This window comes from Manis pentadactyla, chromosome X, assembly GCF_030020395.1.
Source record: "Manis pentadactyla isolate mManPen7 chromosome X, mManPen7.hap1, whole genome shotgun sequence".
Lineage (NCBI taxonomy): Eukaryota > Metazoa > Chordata > Mammalia > Pholidota > Manidae > Manis > Manis pentadactyla.
Window position 1 is genome coordinate 113,371,901 of NC_080038.1, and position 19,207 is coordinate 113,391,107.

At 35.8% G+C, this 19,207-nt stretch overlaps 1 protein-coding gene across 6 annotated transcripts in view; it reads left to right on the top strand.

Moving 5' to 3' along the window:
* Positions 1-19,207, top strand: part of KLHL13 (kelch like family member 13) — a 195,638-nt gene that overhangs the window by 114,171 nt on the left and 62,260 nt on the right. The window contains exons 1-2 of one of the 6 annotated variants that reach the window (XM_036929956.2): positions 6,175-6,457; positions 8,144-8,209. The exons of 2 other annotated variants lie outside the window; for them this stretch is intronic. In XM_036929956.2, the coding sequence (XP_036785851.1) occupies positions 6,417-6,457; positions 8,144-8,209 (107 nt within the window). In that variant the 5' untranslated portion in view covers positions 6,175-6,416. Of the gene's footprint in view, positions 1-6,174; positions 6,458-8,143; positions 8,210-17,247; positions 17,692-17,985; positions 18,298-19,207 lie in introns of those variants that run through there. 3 more of the 6 variants (XM_036929957.2, XM_036929959.2, XM_036929958.2) reach the window with 3 other exon arrangements.

A 19,207-nucleotide genomic window follows, 5' to 3' on the forward strand; every position in this document is an offset into this window, starting at 1 on the left:
AAGGTGCAAGCATTGGAGAGCAAGTTTGTTGGATTGAGCTGGCATTGTAGAAGATATTTTGGGTCAGGGAAAGCCTTTGCTAATTTCCCTTCCCACTCCGCCTCCCTCCCCCATATCGTTTTTATATGTTCCCCTCTTTAAATCCACAGAAACTGTAAGCTGCATTTTCTTTTCTTTTTTATTATAGCTCCTATGGCAGTTCTGGGTAAAGGAGTTCTGTGTTTTCCAATTGTGTGTAAATCTGGGACAGCCTATAATGAGAAATGAGGTTGAATAAACAAGGTGGTGCTGGGGATGAGGCCCTTGCAAGTGGAGTCGACAAATATATCCACACAAGAAATGGAGGCATAGAAGGCTTTTGGCTAGAAGATTGAGATGATGAAAGCAATAAGGAAGGCACAATTAATTCTAAATTTTTTATTAAAAATGATGGGGTGTCAAGTTCATGCTTGGCTTTTGCATGACTGGTTAATACAGAATCCTATTTTTTGCTCCTTTTTTTTTTCCTTTGTTCTGGAACTTCTTCCTTTAACTCTTAGTTGTCCATCTCCCTAGCTGCCTGATTATCTCTGTGGCTTCCCAGTCAATCTTTTCTTTAGGACTGAGAATCTTAGAGACTTTATGACTCTTGTATTTCCAGCCAGCCCGTAGGGACTTATACGCTATGTTTCTATATCTCAGCAATAAAATTCAAGTCCAGTATTAGCAAAACACAGCTCTCTTTTATAAGACCACTTTACTTTTGTGTAAATAAAAAGCTCCAGCCTTTCTAACCATACCCAAGAACACTCCCTAAGATAGTGGTTAATGATCTGCATCAGTTGGCCCTCACAGTTGGAGGAGCCTCCCTCCCCTCTCCCTATTCCCTATTTTGAATCGACTCTTCCCTATGGGGAACCCCAATGTCTTTTATTTTTTATAGTTTTCATTATATTAATATACTTGCTCTTTCTTCCCTGTTCGCTTGCACAAAAGCAGAAACCAGGAAATGGGGTGAGAAAGGGATTTGAGATATTTCCTTAGGCCTAAATTATAGTTCTCATAGTAGAACAGAAGATTCATCAATCTTTAATCAAATATGCATATTTTTCTCTATTTTGGATGTTACTAGGGCTTGTTAGCATTGGGCCCTCCTGTGCTTTATTTGTGTATTTTCTCTTGTCTGCTCACCGTACCATTTGTGTTACTAGGTATTGGTGATGTGCAGTGGCTTGCTTGATTGAATTCACAATTTTAATTTTTTGTTCAATCTAGTGGAGCAGTTATTGTCAAAATTGGATTTTTCAGTTTACTCTTTCATCATCACTGGTTACAATAATTTAATAGGCTCGAATAGTCCAAAGAATATGCTTTTTATCCTTCTGAGTTAGCAGTCTGTAGAAATGATTGTTTTTAGGAGATGGTGTTTTGTATTTCGGTGTTCATTGGTCTAGGTGGTGACAAACTGGTGAAACACATTTCTTCCATTTCTAGCTTTACCCCTTACTATCTGACTTAGACAAATGATAATTGGCATTTCCCTTCCGTATTCCTAAGCATTTCCTTTGTTCAGTTCAGTTCAGCCATTCACTTACCGAGCTGTTCACCCCTCCATCCATCCAAGCACTGAGTTAGGTATAGTAAAACCAGGAGGAAGGCCCACCTGCAGCTCTCAGGAGTTTATAAGTCTAGTTTATAGAAACAATTATTATCCAAAATGACAGGAGCTATAATATTCAAAGTGCCATGGGAACTTAGAATACCTAGCCCTGGAGTCCACTAAGGTATGTGAAGGGAGGGTTCTTGGAAGGAGATATGCTTGGACACAAGTATGTCTAGAAATTTGCTTCATACACAGGAGGGCAGGGAATCTCAAGTGTAGAGGATGTCATATGCCAAACTGCTGAGGCATGAGAGAATATGGCACAGAGGAGATCTCTGCCAAGAAATTGCTCATTGAGGGATAAAACAAAGCTCTGTGAATTGGCATTGGGACAAATTTCTGGCATAGGTATAGGTTGATCATTCTGCAACTTTAATCATATAGCGTACTATGTGAAGCTAAGAGGTCTTCTGTGACCCATTCTTCCCTTCCTCTGGCCTTTTACTTCCTCATGATCATTGTGAGAAGAACTTTCTTCCTTTTCAGTGGTGTTTGAGAGTCATATTTGTGGGGTTTTTTTCCCTAAAGCAAATACTAATAAAATACAGAGGTGAGTAGTAAACACTGAATTAGGTGTCAGGGGACCTGGATTCTTGTTTTCCGGTTCTCTCAGCAGCTTTGTCCCTTGAGCCAAGCTATTTAGTAACTGTTTCTTCACTGGTGAAATGGGAATGTTAACACCTGCATTGCCTACTTTAGGGCTACAGTGAAAATGAACACGAGACTTTTACAGATTAAAAGGTATAATAAACTTTCTTACTTGAAATTCTTCTATCACCTGACACTTCAAGCAAGTAAAATACTTCATGGAGTATCTGAGATAGGAAAATTAGATTGAAAAGTAGTCAATAAGTAGAAATATTCTTACTTCCTCATTAAGTCCATATGCCTGCCCTTCTGTTTGTGGAATGTCATTTAGCTTGTTTCTTGGTTTCCAAACTAACATGGTACAAATTCCTTTTTTTCTCAGTGCTCTGTCATGTGTATCTTAGTCCCTTTCAGATTCGCACTATGACTATTAAATAGTAATTGATCTAAGAGTTAGGTTGGTGAAATATGAGTTGCTGTATTTCATAGTCAACCTTGAATAGTTGATATCCATTAGGCAGTTTCACTTAAGTATGAATTACCGTCAATCATTTGTAGTGGTATGATCTAAGTTTTGTTAACATTTTAGGGATATGTAAGAGGGTTATGATTCATTCAGGTAGGAATGGGAGGTTATGAAACTGGCCTTCTATTTCCTTTGCCATCTTTCCTAATCCAATAATAGTACAGGAAGAGTTTTTAGTAGCAGGAAAAGGCACTTCCATTCATTTTCTCCCCTTTGACCCCACCTTTCCCATTAGATTGAGTGGTAATACAACTGGAATGTGATAATTCACCTGAAATAGAAACTTCTGGGCTGTAGGAATATAACCAATTGCTTCCCGTATAAATACCCCTGACCATCCCTTCTTTAGGTCCGTGGTTCCAAAAGTCTATCATCCAAGGATATTTCTGCACAACAGAAAACTGAAATACTTAACTCATCCTGCTCTGAGCCATCTTACATACACCAGAAGAAAGGAGAGTTACGGCTGTGGATGAGATCACATGATATGCTATTTTAAATAGAATGTAAGTGAATTATTTATACTAGATTATAATAGAGACCCTGTTATCAAAATCACTAATAAAATAAAAGGCTTACTGTGGACGATCAGGAGGTAGTTCTTCCCCTCTTTTCTCCTTTTACAGTGAACCAGGACTAGTTCATGTGAATTTGGATAAGTACCTATTCTGGTTCAAAGTATAATATAAAATGATTGTTGTTTCTTTTCTGCCAGGCCTGAGGGAAGTACTCTGGCAATTGTTCTGTTTTCCATAAAACTAAATGAGGAAATGGTCCGACTTTTCTCTTTGTTTTAAAATCTGTGGTACCATTGATACATAATTTAAAAAATTCTTCTGAACACCCAGTGGATTAAATCATTTTTATGTCCCCTAAATACTGCCCTTTTTTGAAGATGTCCTATAAAAAGTGTGGCACATATCCAAAGTCATGTTCTCCATTTTCTTCCTGTATTTGAATTTTTTCCTTACAAGTTAGTGAAAAGGAAAGCGGTCAGTTTTTGCCCTCAAGCAAAAAGAAAGGTGTGGACAGCTTTTATCTGAGACATTTTTAAGTCATTGAGAGAATATTTTCAAGCATTAACAGCTTTTTGAATTATTGGCTCTTAACCCCCTTTAACACATAATGACTGAATAAGATGAAAAGATGTTTTTATTGTCTCCCTACAAGCAAGCACCATGGTTTTTGCATCATTGCATAACTCTAAGAGATTATGCATGCATAAAAAGGGTGAGACAAAACAAAGTTTTAAATGCCAATATCAGTGAAAGCTTGTGTGGGTATGTGACACTGCACATAATGGGGTGTGGTTCCATGGGGAGAGGACACTAAATATTTATATTCCAGGACACGTTTCTCTGGTGAAGCTCTGTGTCCTACATTAATCTCCCAGCTAACAGTATTATCCCTTTTTTAACACACCCCCTTCTTACACTTGCATTTTCTCCCTTAAAACCTCATGATATTCTAAATCTTTTGGATCCAATCCCCGGCCTTCACTCTCCCATCTCTTCTGTGGTTTTCATGAATCTTTTTGTTTACTGTATGGAACTCTAGGTGAATTCTCTTGGTTTACTGCAAGTAGTAAAAGACAATCACAAGTCCCCCTCACCTCCACGTTACAGCTCTTCTTTTCCAAAGATACAGCTCCAGCATTTAGCTCTTCTGTTGGTATCCCTTTCTCATCAATTCTCTGGAATGTTCAAACTGGAGCTGTGGTATTTACAACCAACAATGTTATATAGTAATGCAAAATTGCTGCCCAGTACAGATCTAGTTCTCTCCACAATTCATACCCTTTCCTTTTTGGGCTTGGGAATGGTGAAGGCAATTACTGAGATTAATGAGTGCTGTCAAGTCTGGGAAGGTGAGTTTTCTTAGGCCACTTACCCTCAGGCTCTGACTTTTGCCTTAGTGTCATCTCTTCACTATCTTTATTCACTTTATAGGCAGAGGGTCAAGAAGGTTTCTTGAACAATGTGTGCTAAACATCAGGAAAAATGCATAGTCTCTGTAATGGAGGAACATTTATCAACTGTAGACTCAAATCATCATGAAAGACATCACAGAAAATAATAGAATTTCAGCTGGATCCAAGAGGATGGATTGAGTTCAGAAAAGTGGAAAGGGGAAGAGATTTCATGTAGGAAGACCTCTGGAGCAAAGGGCTCTCAGAGAAAGAACAAAGCAAGCTTGTGAGATGGAGAATGGGAAGTTGGTGTTGGGGGATCCTATGACAGTGAACTGCAAGACTCGGTTGGCCAGCTTGTGGCGAGTTCTCACTGCTGAGAGCACAGTGGCTTGATTAATTCCTTGAGTGATCCTCTCATTCACCAGATGGCTTCTCAGACCTCTCAGGGTAAGATCCAAACCTCTTCACTAGCACGTGAAGTCTTTTGTGATGTGGTTTCTGTACCTTAAAATCCACTCCCCTCAACCCTCTGTACCCTGAACTCCTTCCCATCATATAGAAAACATTCCCAGTCCTCTCATCATGTTGTACTCCTTCCAGTCTCTGTGTGTCTGCACAGACTATTTCTGCTGGAGTCTACCTGGTGAGTTCATCAGCCTCAGTTGTAACATGATCTTCACTGTTCTTCTACTGTAGAGTCCTGGGCATATACTACTAAAGTCTCTACACCATATTTTGTGCTGTCAGATTACATGCTTACTTCCCTCACTCAAGTAGGAGCTTCCTGAGAGGACAAGAGTGTGTCTTGTTCACCTTTACATCCATATTACCTAGCAGAGGACCTACCTGGCATATAGCAAATTCTAACAAATACTTGTTGAATAAAATACTTATTAAATGCTTAATTTATATCACTATTGTATTTTAAGAGAGTCATCTAGAAGCAGTGTGATTGATAGATTGAAGATGGGAGATACAAAGAGACTAGTTCTATGTATTTTTTGAAGTAACTCATTTGTTAAACAAACAGTAGGGGTTTGATACCTGGAAATTGATAAAGAATAAAGGATAAGACTTAATGACTCACTCCTAGGGGAACAAAAGAGGAAAGAGTTAAAGGTAATAAAGATTTAAGGTAATATGACAAATAACAGGACAATGACCCTTAAAAAATAAGGTTACTTTCTGATAGGTAGTGACTGCGCTAGTGGGGATAAGGATTTAATAATACAGGTAACTGTTGAAGCACTGTGTTGTATATTTGAAACCAACATAAGGTTGTATATCAAGGATACTTTGATAAAAAATAAAAAAGTAAATAAATGAAACGAAAAAAAATAAGGTTACTTTCAGGTGAACGTGTTTTTTTCTAAGTCGGATCTCCTGGTGTTAGTATTTGCCTCACTCCATTTCTATGCTAAAGATGAACTTGGTTACTGTTCAGTTTACTGCGACTAAACTCAAGATTCATGTGGTTCTGATCTTCATATCTGATCAGGACTAAAGATATGAAACATAAATAGTTCAAACCTGCTAACTACCATTTCCTATCAAGAGAAGGTGTGCCCTGCATAGGTTTTTGAATATATAAAGCCTTTTTCTGCTTTTGTGAGCTACAACTGAAGTGTTATACCGGACAGATGCACTGGGGTGCGCTACTATGTAGCAGAGCCTAGCTGTGCATCACTGCTCTCAACTTTAAAACTCCAGAGAATTTGATGAGAGAGGGATCCACAAGAACATGACAAATGATGAGAGTTCAAACCTTAAGAGAAAAATGGGCTTATTGGTAAGAGACCTTTCTTTTCCTTTATTTACTGCTGTTCTTTATTCATTAAAATAGCAAGCCTGTTGTTTTCATATGTGACTGTGAAGCGGTGTACAAAAATCAATTTCATATATATTGTAGAATTCAGGAGACATATTGGTAACCATGCAAAAATCATAGGAAGCATGTATAAAGCTTGATTTTTAAAAAATAATCACTAAGGAAATGTTACTTTATTTCAGACTTTGCTGTAGATTTATTTATATGGCTAGCTTAAATGTAATACAGGCTAAGAAATACATATATATTTTAAAAGTTAAAGAATATTGACTTGTGTAGAGATGCATAATTTCACTCAGTTGCCAGAAGGTGGCACACCAGATTCTTCTTAAATACACAAAGGAAAGAATAATATTAATAAGAATATAAAATAAGCTGTATTTAAAGATACTTTCATGTATTTTTAAGCAAAAACAATCTCATTATTATTTACTTGGGGAGGCTTAGTTCTAAAACATAACAAATATTAATTTAACCCTTTGTAGCTTATGATTAAAAAATACAGTTTTTTGTGTATAGTTTTTTTAAAGTAGACTTCGAAATGGTATTGCCATTAAGGAGTTGCTGTTTTGAATTTTTCATTCTAAAAAAGAGACCAAATACTTGCTATCTACCTTTTGCATAAGAAATCCTTTGATTTAGGATAACATTTTGGGTAAGGTCTCTGCCAAGGTCCCTCTAAAGATACTATTATACTCTGACTTTGTAGTTATGACTTCAGTAATGCAATAGTGCTTGTGAGATGAACCGAGGAAAAGCCAAGACTGTTTTGAATCAAAAGTTAGATATGGGTAATGCTTTGTAATGTTTACTTTCTGTAAGCTAATAACAACCTAAATATAAATATATTAATTTTGTGTTAGAGCGCCTCAAATCACCTGCCAGCTTACTTTAAATTTTTAAGCGAGTTGACTCTTGACAGCATATACTGCAGTGTTTCTGTAGTTTTCTCTGTTTGTAAAATTGCAACCCTGAGGCAGCAGCAGAGTATGTCTGTCTGTTCATCATTGCCTTTTGTATTAGCCAAAGGGGGTTAGATACATGACAGAACTTCACGAAAACAAAATCCTCTGGTTACTAGACAGTACATCTATTTACATGTTTTTATTAATTAAAAGCAGTATGAAAATAAGAAAATTGGTAGGAAATGAACCTAGAAGAACATTAGCCATCTGTTCTCTGAAAGCTTGTAATGTGTGTCATTTGCTTTCAGGTTTTTATGGCAAAACAGTATATCAGCAAAGAATTGAACTTTAGGTTTCAAAAGCTAGAAAATGACAAAGCATTCCTAGTCTGAGGATATATTTACTGGAAAAGTGTTTCCTTTCCTGGTGTCCAAATTTGGCAAGTTTTAGTCTTTTAGATCAGCTGCCAATAGATGTTGCCTTTCATGTAATCTTCATTCCAAACTTTCTGAAACATTAAGAGAGCTTCTAAAAACAAATAGAATTTTATGGCTTTCTAGTTAAGTTTTTTTAAAGTTGATTTACCTATTTAGAAATTGTTCTGTGTGGTCTTCACTGTTCAGGATTTATAAGTATAGTTTATTGGTTTTCAGCTAAAATATTTGCAGTGTATGCTTTGAAATTTTTGAACTGAATACAAGAAAGCCACAATTAACCAGATTTTTTTGCACTCCACTTTCAGGAGACGGAGGCAATTGTCTTTAAAACAAGCCGATTTCAAGGATATATTCAAAAAGTCAACTTCAGGGTATGTCCAAGGGTCTGCATTTTCCTCTATCATTTTGTCAATGAGAACCTATTTTCATAAAAAAGACCCTGAGATACTAGAAGACATTCAGTCATCAAGGAAACTTTGAATAATGTCTAGGGTACTGTGTTTGGTAAGAACAACAAAAAGATAAATTATTCCTTTAAAATGATGGCATACATCATTGTATCATGCTTTCTGTTTTCCAGCATGCTTTCACAAACACAAGTTCAGTTGATTTTCATAATATTGCTGTGAGTCCGGCAAGAAAAGTGGCATCTTCCCTATTGTATGGATAAGGGAAGGCAACACCAGAGGTCACAAGGCTAATTAGTGGCAGAGCTGCAACCGGGCCACACATGGCTTGCTCGGGTCTCTTCTGCATCCTTCCTCACTGAAAAAGTTTGAAACAAGTTTTTAACTTTTACCATGTATCACACAGTCAACATAATTTATACTACCCTTGTTTCCTAATTGCTGCACTTCACAATTTTCCACTTTGCGTGTGTCTATTTGTCTGCCTCTGAGCCTGTCATCCGCCTGGAGACCTTACTTTCAGGTTCTCCCATACCTGGGGGGATTGGGAGTGAGGGACAGCAAGAAAATGGCTGTGAGCAGTGCTGATTGACAACTAGTGGTGAGCGGCCAGTGTTGGTACGTTCAGGAAGGCCAAGGACTGAGAGAAAACAGAAGCTCACTAGAGCTGGGGTTATCTTGAGTGGGGGTTAGCAATTTCTGCAAGTTAAGCAGACAAGGCATAAAAATCAGTTGGACTACTTGTTTAATATACAGAGTATTGGGCCTCACCTCCAGACACACTGACTTTTTAAATATTCACCCCAGATGATTCTTACTCATACTAAAGTTTGAGACCATCTGCCTTCAAGTTGGAGGACTTTTCTCTTGGTATATGTATTGGAGTATAAAGAAAAAGAGCCACTTTTCTTTCAGTAGCATCCATGTTCCATGTCACAGCATATGGGGGCAGGAGTCAGGCCAGAGGGTAGAATGCCAGATATCCCTTGCACACATTGTTGCATCTACATCTGAGGCATATCACAGTAGCTATTGTGTATTACCCCATGAGGTATTTTTTAAAAGTCTTGTGTCTGTTTTAGACTTGAAGAAGGTAACAGAAATATTTCTACCAAAATACTAAAATAATTAAGCTTTGATATTTTAAGAGTTTAACCTATCCCAGTTTTAAATTTCAATGACTTAAAAAAAATTGGGAGGAAAACTAGGCTTTCCAGGGTTCTGGATGATCGTTAAGGCTCTATAGTAGCAATATATTTACACTTACTCATGTTTCATATGTGAATATGCAGTCAGCCTGATTAGACTGTAAGGGATTCGTGGCCAAGGAACATGGGTTCTTTTGTAAATTCAAAACATCTAGCAAAGTCATAAATTCTTAGTACTAAATGATGATTGAACTAATTTAGCATGCACCTCTTCCTTACAGGTTTTGGGCTAGGCATAATTGATTGATTTTGGTATTTGTGAAGTTCAAGGAGTCTATCATACACTGTTAGTAATGGCTAATGTACTATGGAGACCTCAGTTTAAACAAATGCATTTTAGCTGACAAATGCAAAAACATGGTCCTAATTAATCAATTTGCTAATGCTTGTTTCCTGTTTATAGTTTAAGCTCCATCTTGCTGCCTCTTCGCCCTTTTGGGAATATGAGATGTTCTGTGCTTTATACATCTGAATCTCAAAAATTGGTAATTCTGAAATCTCTAAACATAAATATTTCATTTACTGACTGAGCAGTAGTATAGGAACTTAAACAAAATGGCCAGACTCTGTAGTGGAAGACTCATAAAAATGTTCAACAGTTTCTCTGATTTAGATCAAGCTGAATAAGGAATGAATTAATAAATATATGCTAGCTATAGGGAGGATGTACTCAAGTGTCATGTAGCTTCAGAATTCCATGAGAAATAACTGATTATTTAAAACATGTATTTGATTTTGAAGACATGCAGTAGTTCTGAACTTACTGGTTGAAGTACACAGACTTAGAAAGGCAGTCAAGAAACCCAAACAGGGTTAACTAGAAGATCAACTGTGCTTTTTATTCTATCATATCAAAATTGCATTTACTTTAGTTAGTAATAGAACATGAGATAAAGGAAAACAAATGATTTTCCCCCATTGGACAACCATTGTATTCAAGTAATGAAGTTAGACAGAACCCTAAAATAATACCACGTTTAGTTTGTAACACATAAACACTTTATATAACATGAGTGAATGATGCCTTACAGCATAGGGTTTTCATTGAATTGCTAAATATGTTTTTCAAGTATAGCAACTTTAAATTGCAAACTTTTTGGCTAGCTTCTATAATTTAGACTTAACCACCATATATTTGGCATCTCTCAGTATAAATGTTTCTGCATCCCCCCCATTTTTTTTAGAAAAATCTGTCTAACTCAAAATCACCCAAGAGAAGAATTCTAAATCAGAAACTAAGAAGGATGTCAAAATAGTCATGAAAATAGATGTATCGAACTGGTTGCTAAGTCTTTTGGATACCACCATAGTAGGCAAATACTGTGACTTATGAACTACATGGTTTCTGAAAGCTTCTGAGTCCCATGTTGTGGCAGTGGATCACAAGGTTAAAGTTTGAAATTGTCTTTTTGGAATTTAATATTTTTTCATTCATTATGCAGTTGTAAATTTTTAGTCAACAATAGTTTCTTTAGATACATGTTTAGATACATGTTTAAAGAAACAATAGTTTCTTTAGATACATGTATAGAAAGTTTAAAGTTTTAATGGTTAGGCCTGGGAAATGGTAAAAGCAATGTAAAGGTACTTTTTTCATGGAAAATTTAAGTAGTGCTGTATGTTCTTAATGAGTCATCATTAGGATTAGCTCTCCATGAAGGTGTTTGCCGCTGGTTAGCAAAACATTATTGTGATAATGCTATAAGTATTTGAAACCAAGATATACAAATACTCATGGGGAAGAAGAGATAGATAACTAGGTAATCGTCTCAATCTCATTTTTAGCTATAGTATTTATGGTACAGATGTGAATGTTTCAGTGACTCTTTGGGTAAAAGGATATAAATATAATTTTTAAAATACCATTATTTCATTAATTTTTAATTGGAATGTTAAGGAAAATGTGTTACATATTACTCTAAAGGTCTTTCAGTAACTCAGATTTTTATAAAAGTATGGGTATTTCTGAAAGAATGTAGAACATTGCAAATATTGGCTTTCATTATCTGGCATACCTTTTGAGATTAGGTATGTGATGGGCTACTTATTGAAAAGTTTTTGCAAACATCATAGATAAAAATTATTAGAAATTGTTTACTCTTATCAAAATAGTTCAGGATTTATAAAAATTAAGGCTGTAATTTGTTTATTACATTGTCTTCACATAGCTTTTATAAATTTGCTTCTATATTTGATGCTAAAATTAAAACAAAATAGCAAAATTCTTTGAAGAGCTTTAAATGAACGTAGGTTTTTGTCAGTAGAGCCATAATTTTAACTTTTCTTTCAGTAACACTGTACATTTTAAATGTCTTTTAATATCAGTAAGTTTGCACATGTAATATACAAACACATCAGAAAATCTAGCAATGGTTTGATTATTTTCTTTCCCCAGGGTAATTTAAGGAGGTACTTAGGAAGTTGCTGGAAGTTGACTAAACCGATTAATTATCATTATTTGAGATGATTTTCTTCAATATACACTATTTTTAACAAGATAATATATAATTTAATTTTTGTCATTTTAAAGACTACACCCTAAAATTATCAAATTAATAAATGAATACCCCTTTTATCTGAACTCTGCTTTTAGTAATAGTAGAATCAATAACATTTTAAAACCTTCTAGCATATATCCTGGCATCAATACACTCTTATTTAATTACTCCTTTGTTTATAAACTTCTCTTTCAATTTTCTCAACAAATACTTATTGAATGCTTTCCAATGTGCCAGGAATAGTGCTCAATTAGGAAGATACAAAGATTCAGGGATTGCTTCATGGGGGAGCAGGAATTTGGAGAGGGCATTGCAGGCAGATGAACTAGCATGGCCGGAACACAGGGTGTGGTAATAGCATGACCTCTTATTGGAGCACTGGATACATTATCCTTGTTTGATGATGAAAAATTGTCTTTCTAAATTGCTTTATTCAAACAATTTATAAATAGTAGTGAAAATCAGGTATATAGATAGTATATATTTTTAAATCATTTATTTCTGCCTCCACCACTCCCAACACATATGAACACTTTGATTTGGAGTTTAAGGCATTGTTTTAATAGATGGGAATAGAATACTTAAGAATTAATTTAGTTGATGACTGTCAAAGATATACAAAGACTTAGTTGGGCATATGGATTTAGGAATCATATGTGAATGAAGCACTCAAGGGTGCCAAAAAAAAAGCCATAAAGAATATAGATGCTATACAAAACAAAAGGAAGAAGGAAAGGCAAGAATTTCTGGATTCCCCACTCACTATAATCCTTTTTTCAGATGTCATGAGAGAGTAAGGGCAGTCAGAATCTGTGGGTCACTGGATACCCAACAACTGAATCTTATCTGCTCAGTTCCTCTGGATTTTTGCCCTTCTACCCCAACTTCTATCTTCCCGCAAACTTAATTCATCTAACTCCCAATTATAAAAGGTGATACATAAATATAGGATATCACTGCCATTCTGGCTTTACATTCTCTCTCCAGCCAATCATTACCCTCCTCAGTTTGGTCCCCTTACCTGTTGTTGCCTGTCTTACCACCTTACCAGCCCCTCTTTTTGCTGTTCTGTACCCCTTTTCCCCCAAAAGTTAGTACCCTTCTTATCCTTAGGAAATGTTAAAGATGGGAAGAATGCTTCCCTTCACATTACTTACGCCATCATGGAGGAATCCTCTGTGCATATACGCACATGTGCATGAGTATGTGCCTACACAGCAGTTGTGTTTTTCTACTTCTTTGTATTCTGAAGGAGAGAAGCACTATTTGATCCAAGGCATAGTCATAGATATAAATTTGTGGAAGTATAAGGATCCACACAGTTCTTTTATGGAAACTGACATGTGAGAAGGTGCTTATAAAAGATGAAATGATGACTTTCCAATGTAGTTGTCTTTGAGAAACATCTGGGATTTTCCATTTTGATCTTAGCAAGGCTATATATATGAGTTTCTTGTAAGAAAATTTTAATTATTTGATAGTCAATTTCCTGAAACAAAAAAGCAGACACACACACACAAGTATATATAATCATTCATGCAAACAGTTCTATTTCCTGTAATAAGGAGTCCTGAATGTAGTAAGCATTTGCTCTGTTGTCCAGAAGTTAATTTTTTGTGGGCTTTAAAGGGTTTAACAGCCATACTTGGTTGTCATCCAAGTACTTTTATTGACTGATTGAACATAACAGAGCACATAATTTGGCATGATCTGCAGTCTTATGCGAGCAGCACAAATAACATGGATATTCCAGATTAATCTGAAGAGACATTTTCAGGATTGAAGAGAAGATTACACAGTGCCTGCTCACATGAACTGCAGTTAATGCTATTAGTCTTTAGTTGTACCTACCACAGAATTAACCAAAACTTGGAGGAAAAAGGTAGGTCAGTTCTTAGGGAATATTGGGAAAATATGGAGAGAGGTTAGAAACGTGACATATTTAGTCAACTCATTCAGTTAAGTGGTGGTACTGGAGACAAACTATAGCAGTCAGTTGGTAAGTGAGTTAAATTTTCCCATAAAGTTATTTAGAAACATTTACATTAAGGAATAAATTAGACTTGTAGCTGTATATTTCACTTTTCTCCCATACTATGAATGGTTTACTTTTTGCTTACCTTTTCCTCCCTCACCATTTTTAAACATCTTTTGGAATTCAGATTTTGCAAATGGTCTTTTTGCACACTTTCATATTTTTGGTATTTCACTCCCACTTCTGTCTTTGACAGTGTGTATAATTGGAAGAGTACATAGCTTTTTGTAGTTACTGTGTCTTTAGAATACATTGAGACATTTACAGAATGTCCTTCACTTCATAGAGAAGCACACATCCTATGGAATGGTCTCATTGCGAAGGAGGGACAGTAGGGATTCTAGACTGGGAGCTCAAGACTAGGAGGCAGAAACTTTGTTTCTAGTTCCATTTCTGCTGCTGCCTAGCAGTGTGACATCAGGCAAGTTAACTTCTCTGAGCTTCAGTTTTTTTGTCTTTACAATGAGAGTGCTGAGCAAGATGATTTGTAAGAATCCTAAAAGTTATAAAAATCTTCTCTTTCTACGTTGGGAACCAGGGAATTCTGTGCTGTAAGATTTGACTCTTTTTGTAGCCCTGACCAAGTCCTAGCATTGTCCCTTTTTATTATATCTCTGAAACACACATTTCACAGGTATTTTTAAGTGAATCATTAATGTTTATAAAATGCTATGAAGAACTTTTGTGTGTGTTGTCTTTCTGTTCTATTTTATGCAGTTGTCCATAATAGAAATCTAGCGTTCTGTAAATGAAATCAGTGTTTTCTATGATGTGAACAAGGGTTTTTGACATTTCCCAATCTAAATATTAAAGTAGTGGGACACCGAGCCTGCATAAAAGTACATTTAAAATACATGTTTAATCATTTTCTTCCTTTCACTCTGTAGGTGAAAACATTTTTAGTTCCAGAATGTAATGGTAATTACAATCCATAGTTGCTACTGGAGTCGCCATCAGGGTAGTAAAATCTGATTAATTTGGACTCTGTTTACCTGTAATTGGGGTGATTTTATCTGACTGAAGTTTATTTTTAAACAATGTATGAGGAATGGTGTTGTTAAGCAAATTAATAGTGTAAAGTATATTTCATGAACTGTATTTCTGCTTGGAGGATTATTGTTAAAGCCTTTGGCATATTAATTGTTTGCTCATAAGAGATAATTGCAAATGACTTCTAGAAATTTATTAAAGCAAAATAATGGAATATGAATAAATGTTCTTTATCAGATATAAAGCTTTTACGGTTTTGGAGTCTTTAAGAGTACCGAGGGTGGGATGGAGGAAAGCAGCCTTATTTTCTTTTCACTTTGATCAAACACTACAATTGTTGGAGGGCCACAAAAACAGGTTCTAAACATTAAGTCTCAGAAAAATCTAGACTGAAGTTGACATTGATCATTTGGTGGTATTGGTTGATTTCTTTAGAGCCTAATGAGATTAGACAAACAATTTGTTGGCTTTTTGAATCAGTTGATTGTTCACAGAGGAATAATAACCTGAAAATCTTTGCAGTAAAGTGATCACCTATTTGTGAGGGTTACCCTCTTCAAAATTTGGAAAACTCTATATTCACCCTATTCCCACTCATAAATGTTGAGCAGTCTTTATAGACTTCTCAAAACACTTCACTACCATGTTTTTACCTAATTTGGAGGGACTTTGTTCTAGAAGTTATATTTACAATTACTGCTTTGTAAGATTTTCATAAATTAAAAAGTGGTTGAATATCCTTTCTAAAACATCACTCCTTGCTACATACAGGTTAATTTGTAGCCCTTTTATGTTCTATCATTTTAAATGTTTGAGAATGCTTCAGGTTTTTGGGATGGGACATTCCAAACTTGTTTGTTGAGTGTGTGTGTGCTTCCTTCTTGAGGTTTCCAGCAAGTTACCACTGCTTTTTGTACTTGGGACCTTTCTGCCCCATAACTACTAAGAATTATTACACAAAGCCTTCTAATGTAAAATATTGATTATGGTTTATTTGTGTTAGTGGCACTTTTAAAACCTTTTAAACTATATATTTGGCCAATAAGGTATTGACAAATATTCCTTTCTCTGATTCCTTTGAAGATTTCCATGAGACAGTTTTGTGTATGGGTGCTCAAAAGAGTTGGAAATATAGTTTAACCCTTTAAGTTACTTGATTGGGATTCTTCAGGATATTTGTACATGAAAGTTGGAATAAAAATCATTGAGATAGTGGTGGCTGACATCTATTTAATATTTAATAAAGTTGATGCATTACCATTTAGTGTTTCAAAATAAGCTTTCTCTCTCCATATATGTATGTAGCATGTGTATATGTATATACTGCATATACATATATTTGGGCTTCATAGGAAAGGACTTTTTGCCTGAATATTAATGTGCATCTTAAAGAAAGGTACTTGTGATTCCTTAGCTGATTTCATGCTCTATTTCTGGTATATTAAATTATATCCTTTGGAATTTTTAAAAGTAGTTTCTTTCTACAGAAACATTCAACTGTGCTTTTTAAATACAAATGAGAAAACCTCATAAGAGACTAAATTTCAATCTTTTGAAAAGTAGGAATAATTTGGAAAGAGTATCTGAAAGCAAAATACTTAAATTGGAAGCACAAGTTTATTGTTTGCATGCAAACCAGAAAGTAAATATGAGTTTTTTGTCAGTACAGTGATTTTTAAAAAAGTTAGTGGCTTTCCTGTCAATGGCTGTCTTAATATTGCACTGGTGAAGATGGGTAATTCTGTTTTTAGGTAGAAGCAGAAGGATGCCATGAAGGTAGATACCTAGTGATGGCAACTTGCCTATATAAGAAGTAAAATTCTTCAGCCTGTAAAGAGTTCAGCATAATACTAGTTTATCCTATTTTCAGTTCTTAGAATTGTATAGAAAATGTGTGAGTTTGGTGCTTTAAACAGAAACTAAAACACCCAGTCACTTTCAGAGCACTTATGATGCTATTTTCTAGCAGTATTTTAGAACAGTACAGATGAGCCCTGTATTTGCCATTGTTTTCGTGAAATACTTCAAGCTGCCTTTGACAACAGCTTTAATTTTGAACCTCCTTGTCAGTCACTAACCCCTAGAGGTAATCCGACCGCTGCTGAGCTTTGGAATGGTCCCTGCTGGACACCTGCTTGGCCAGTAGCATTGGTCTCTCCTCTAGGCAATTTGTGAGCTGTTTGGGGGTGGGAGGAGGAGGGAGGGAGGAACGGGAGGGGAAAGGGGGAGACAAGAAGGGGAGGGAAGCATTGAATTAGATTGTTGATAGCGTCCCCCGAGACTGCTATTAAGAGCACGCTCCTCTGTACTTCTCTGCTGCAGAAGACAAGAGTGATATTGGTGTTACTACGGCATGTTGTAAATGTATGAGATTTTGCTCCTCCCGGCTTGGAAATAAGAATAGGGAAAGGAGAGCAACTTGAATAAGAAGCTACTAGAAGAGCGTGCAGAGTTCTGCAGCAGTTTATATTTATTCTTACATTTTGCCTTCTTCTAATGGGAAAACAGAGACTGGCATTTTTTAAACGGGCTTTTCCCATAATGGCATTCTTGTATTGTGTGGCCAGAGCTTGCACAAGAGGAAAGGAGGCTGCCGAATTTAGTCACTGATCTCTATTAACGGTGGCCTAAGGCTATGCTGAGGTTTATATCCCATTTGTATTGTTGCAGCTCAAAAGAAGAATGTTCAGAGGATGACAAGTGTATTCTGAGTAGGTATGTTGTTTCATTTTCATATGAAACCCATCTACTTTTTTTTTCCTGCTACTATTGGTCAGAAATCAGGTTAATAGGCGCAGAATATAGTACAGTGCTGCAGTATCCCTGTTAAGGTAGAACAATGGTAATGCAAGCTTAAAACCAAACCAAACAAAAAAGCAAAACCCTAGCCGCTTTTATTAAATAAAGCTGCATTGTATGGTATGCACAGTGCAGTCCTAAAAAAAAAATATACTGCAGTCAACGCTTTCCTAACGAGGTGGCACTATTGTTGAGTGAGAACGGTAGAATCATCGTATTGCTTTAGGGGACAGGAGGATTGAAAGGAGGTACCTTGCAGCCCTATTGTACAGATTGGAAGCATCGGTTTAAGGGCACTAGCAGAATCGCTTGCTTGTTCTCCGCGGCAGCCGCTGCTGTGTCAGTACAGTGTGGAATGGAAGTCCTAGTTGGTAGTCTGTTATGGAAACGCTGTTTACTGTTATTGTAGTACCGTGGTGACAACATGCCATTGAAATGGAAAACGAGCTCTCCTGCTATCTGGAAATTCCCAGTTCCTGTGCTTAAAACATCCAGGTCAACTCCACTTTCTCCAGCATACATGTAAGTGAGAGAAAATAGGATCTTAAAGTGGGATTTCATTCATGAATCAACCTTGTGGTAAAAGGGGGTAAAAATCCCAAAGAGCAACATCCCCAAATCCACAAGATTAAAAACCTCAAACTTGCTTACATTTAAATTTATTGGCATGCCCACGTTTTACCATTGTTTTGTTTTCCTAGGAGTTTATGTTTATTCTCATTTAATGTGCTTGATTCTAATCTAATTAATAATATGAAAGTCTGAAGGAATACCTAAGGAATTGCATAATGATAAAGTTTAATCTTTTACACTGGTTGGATTTGTTTGAATTTCTGTATATCCAAAATAACTTAAGATGACTTCTTTTGTGTAGCAGCACAAAAACAGCTGATGATTGATCTTGGTGTTATGTTAAATATGGAAATGCTTTCTATAATTTTTTGATGAGTTTGAAACATTCAGAGTTAACACATTGATCAGAAAATGAATCTTTTAATCAAGACTTTTATTCTTGAGTTGTGTATGAATATTAATAAGTTTGATGTTTTATCTTTCCCAGTTTTATAATTTAAGTTCTGAAATGTAAGTTCAAATGCATGCAAATTATAGTTCTGTGAATAGTTATTTATACACATGAAGTTGAACAGAATATATTATACAAATGTCTATTTTAGAAATTTATTTTAAGTAAATACATACTGAAATATACTGGGAAGTCTTTCTAGAATTCCTAGAATTCTAGAGAGTGTTGCTTGACAAACAAAATCCAGGAGATAAAATAAAATATTCTTTTGAAGTATTATCTGTGATCCATTTTTTGGTGGAGGAAGGGGTGAGGGAAAGCCAGACCTTTTTAATTTTAATTTTTTAAATATTTGTATAAGAAAAGCTTTTGAGTAAAAGTCTATTTTAACTGAGTATCTCTTTAAAA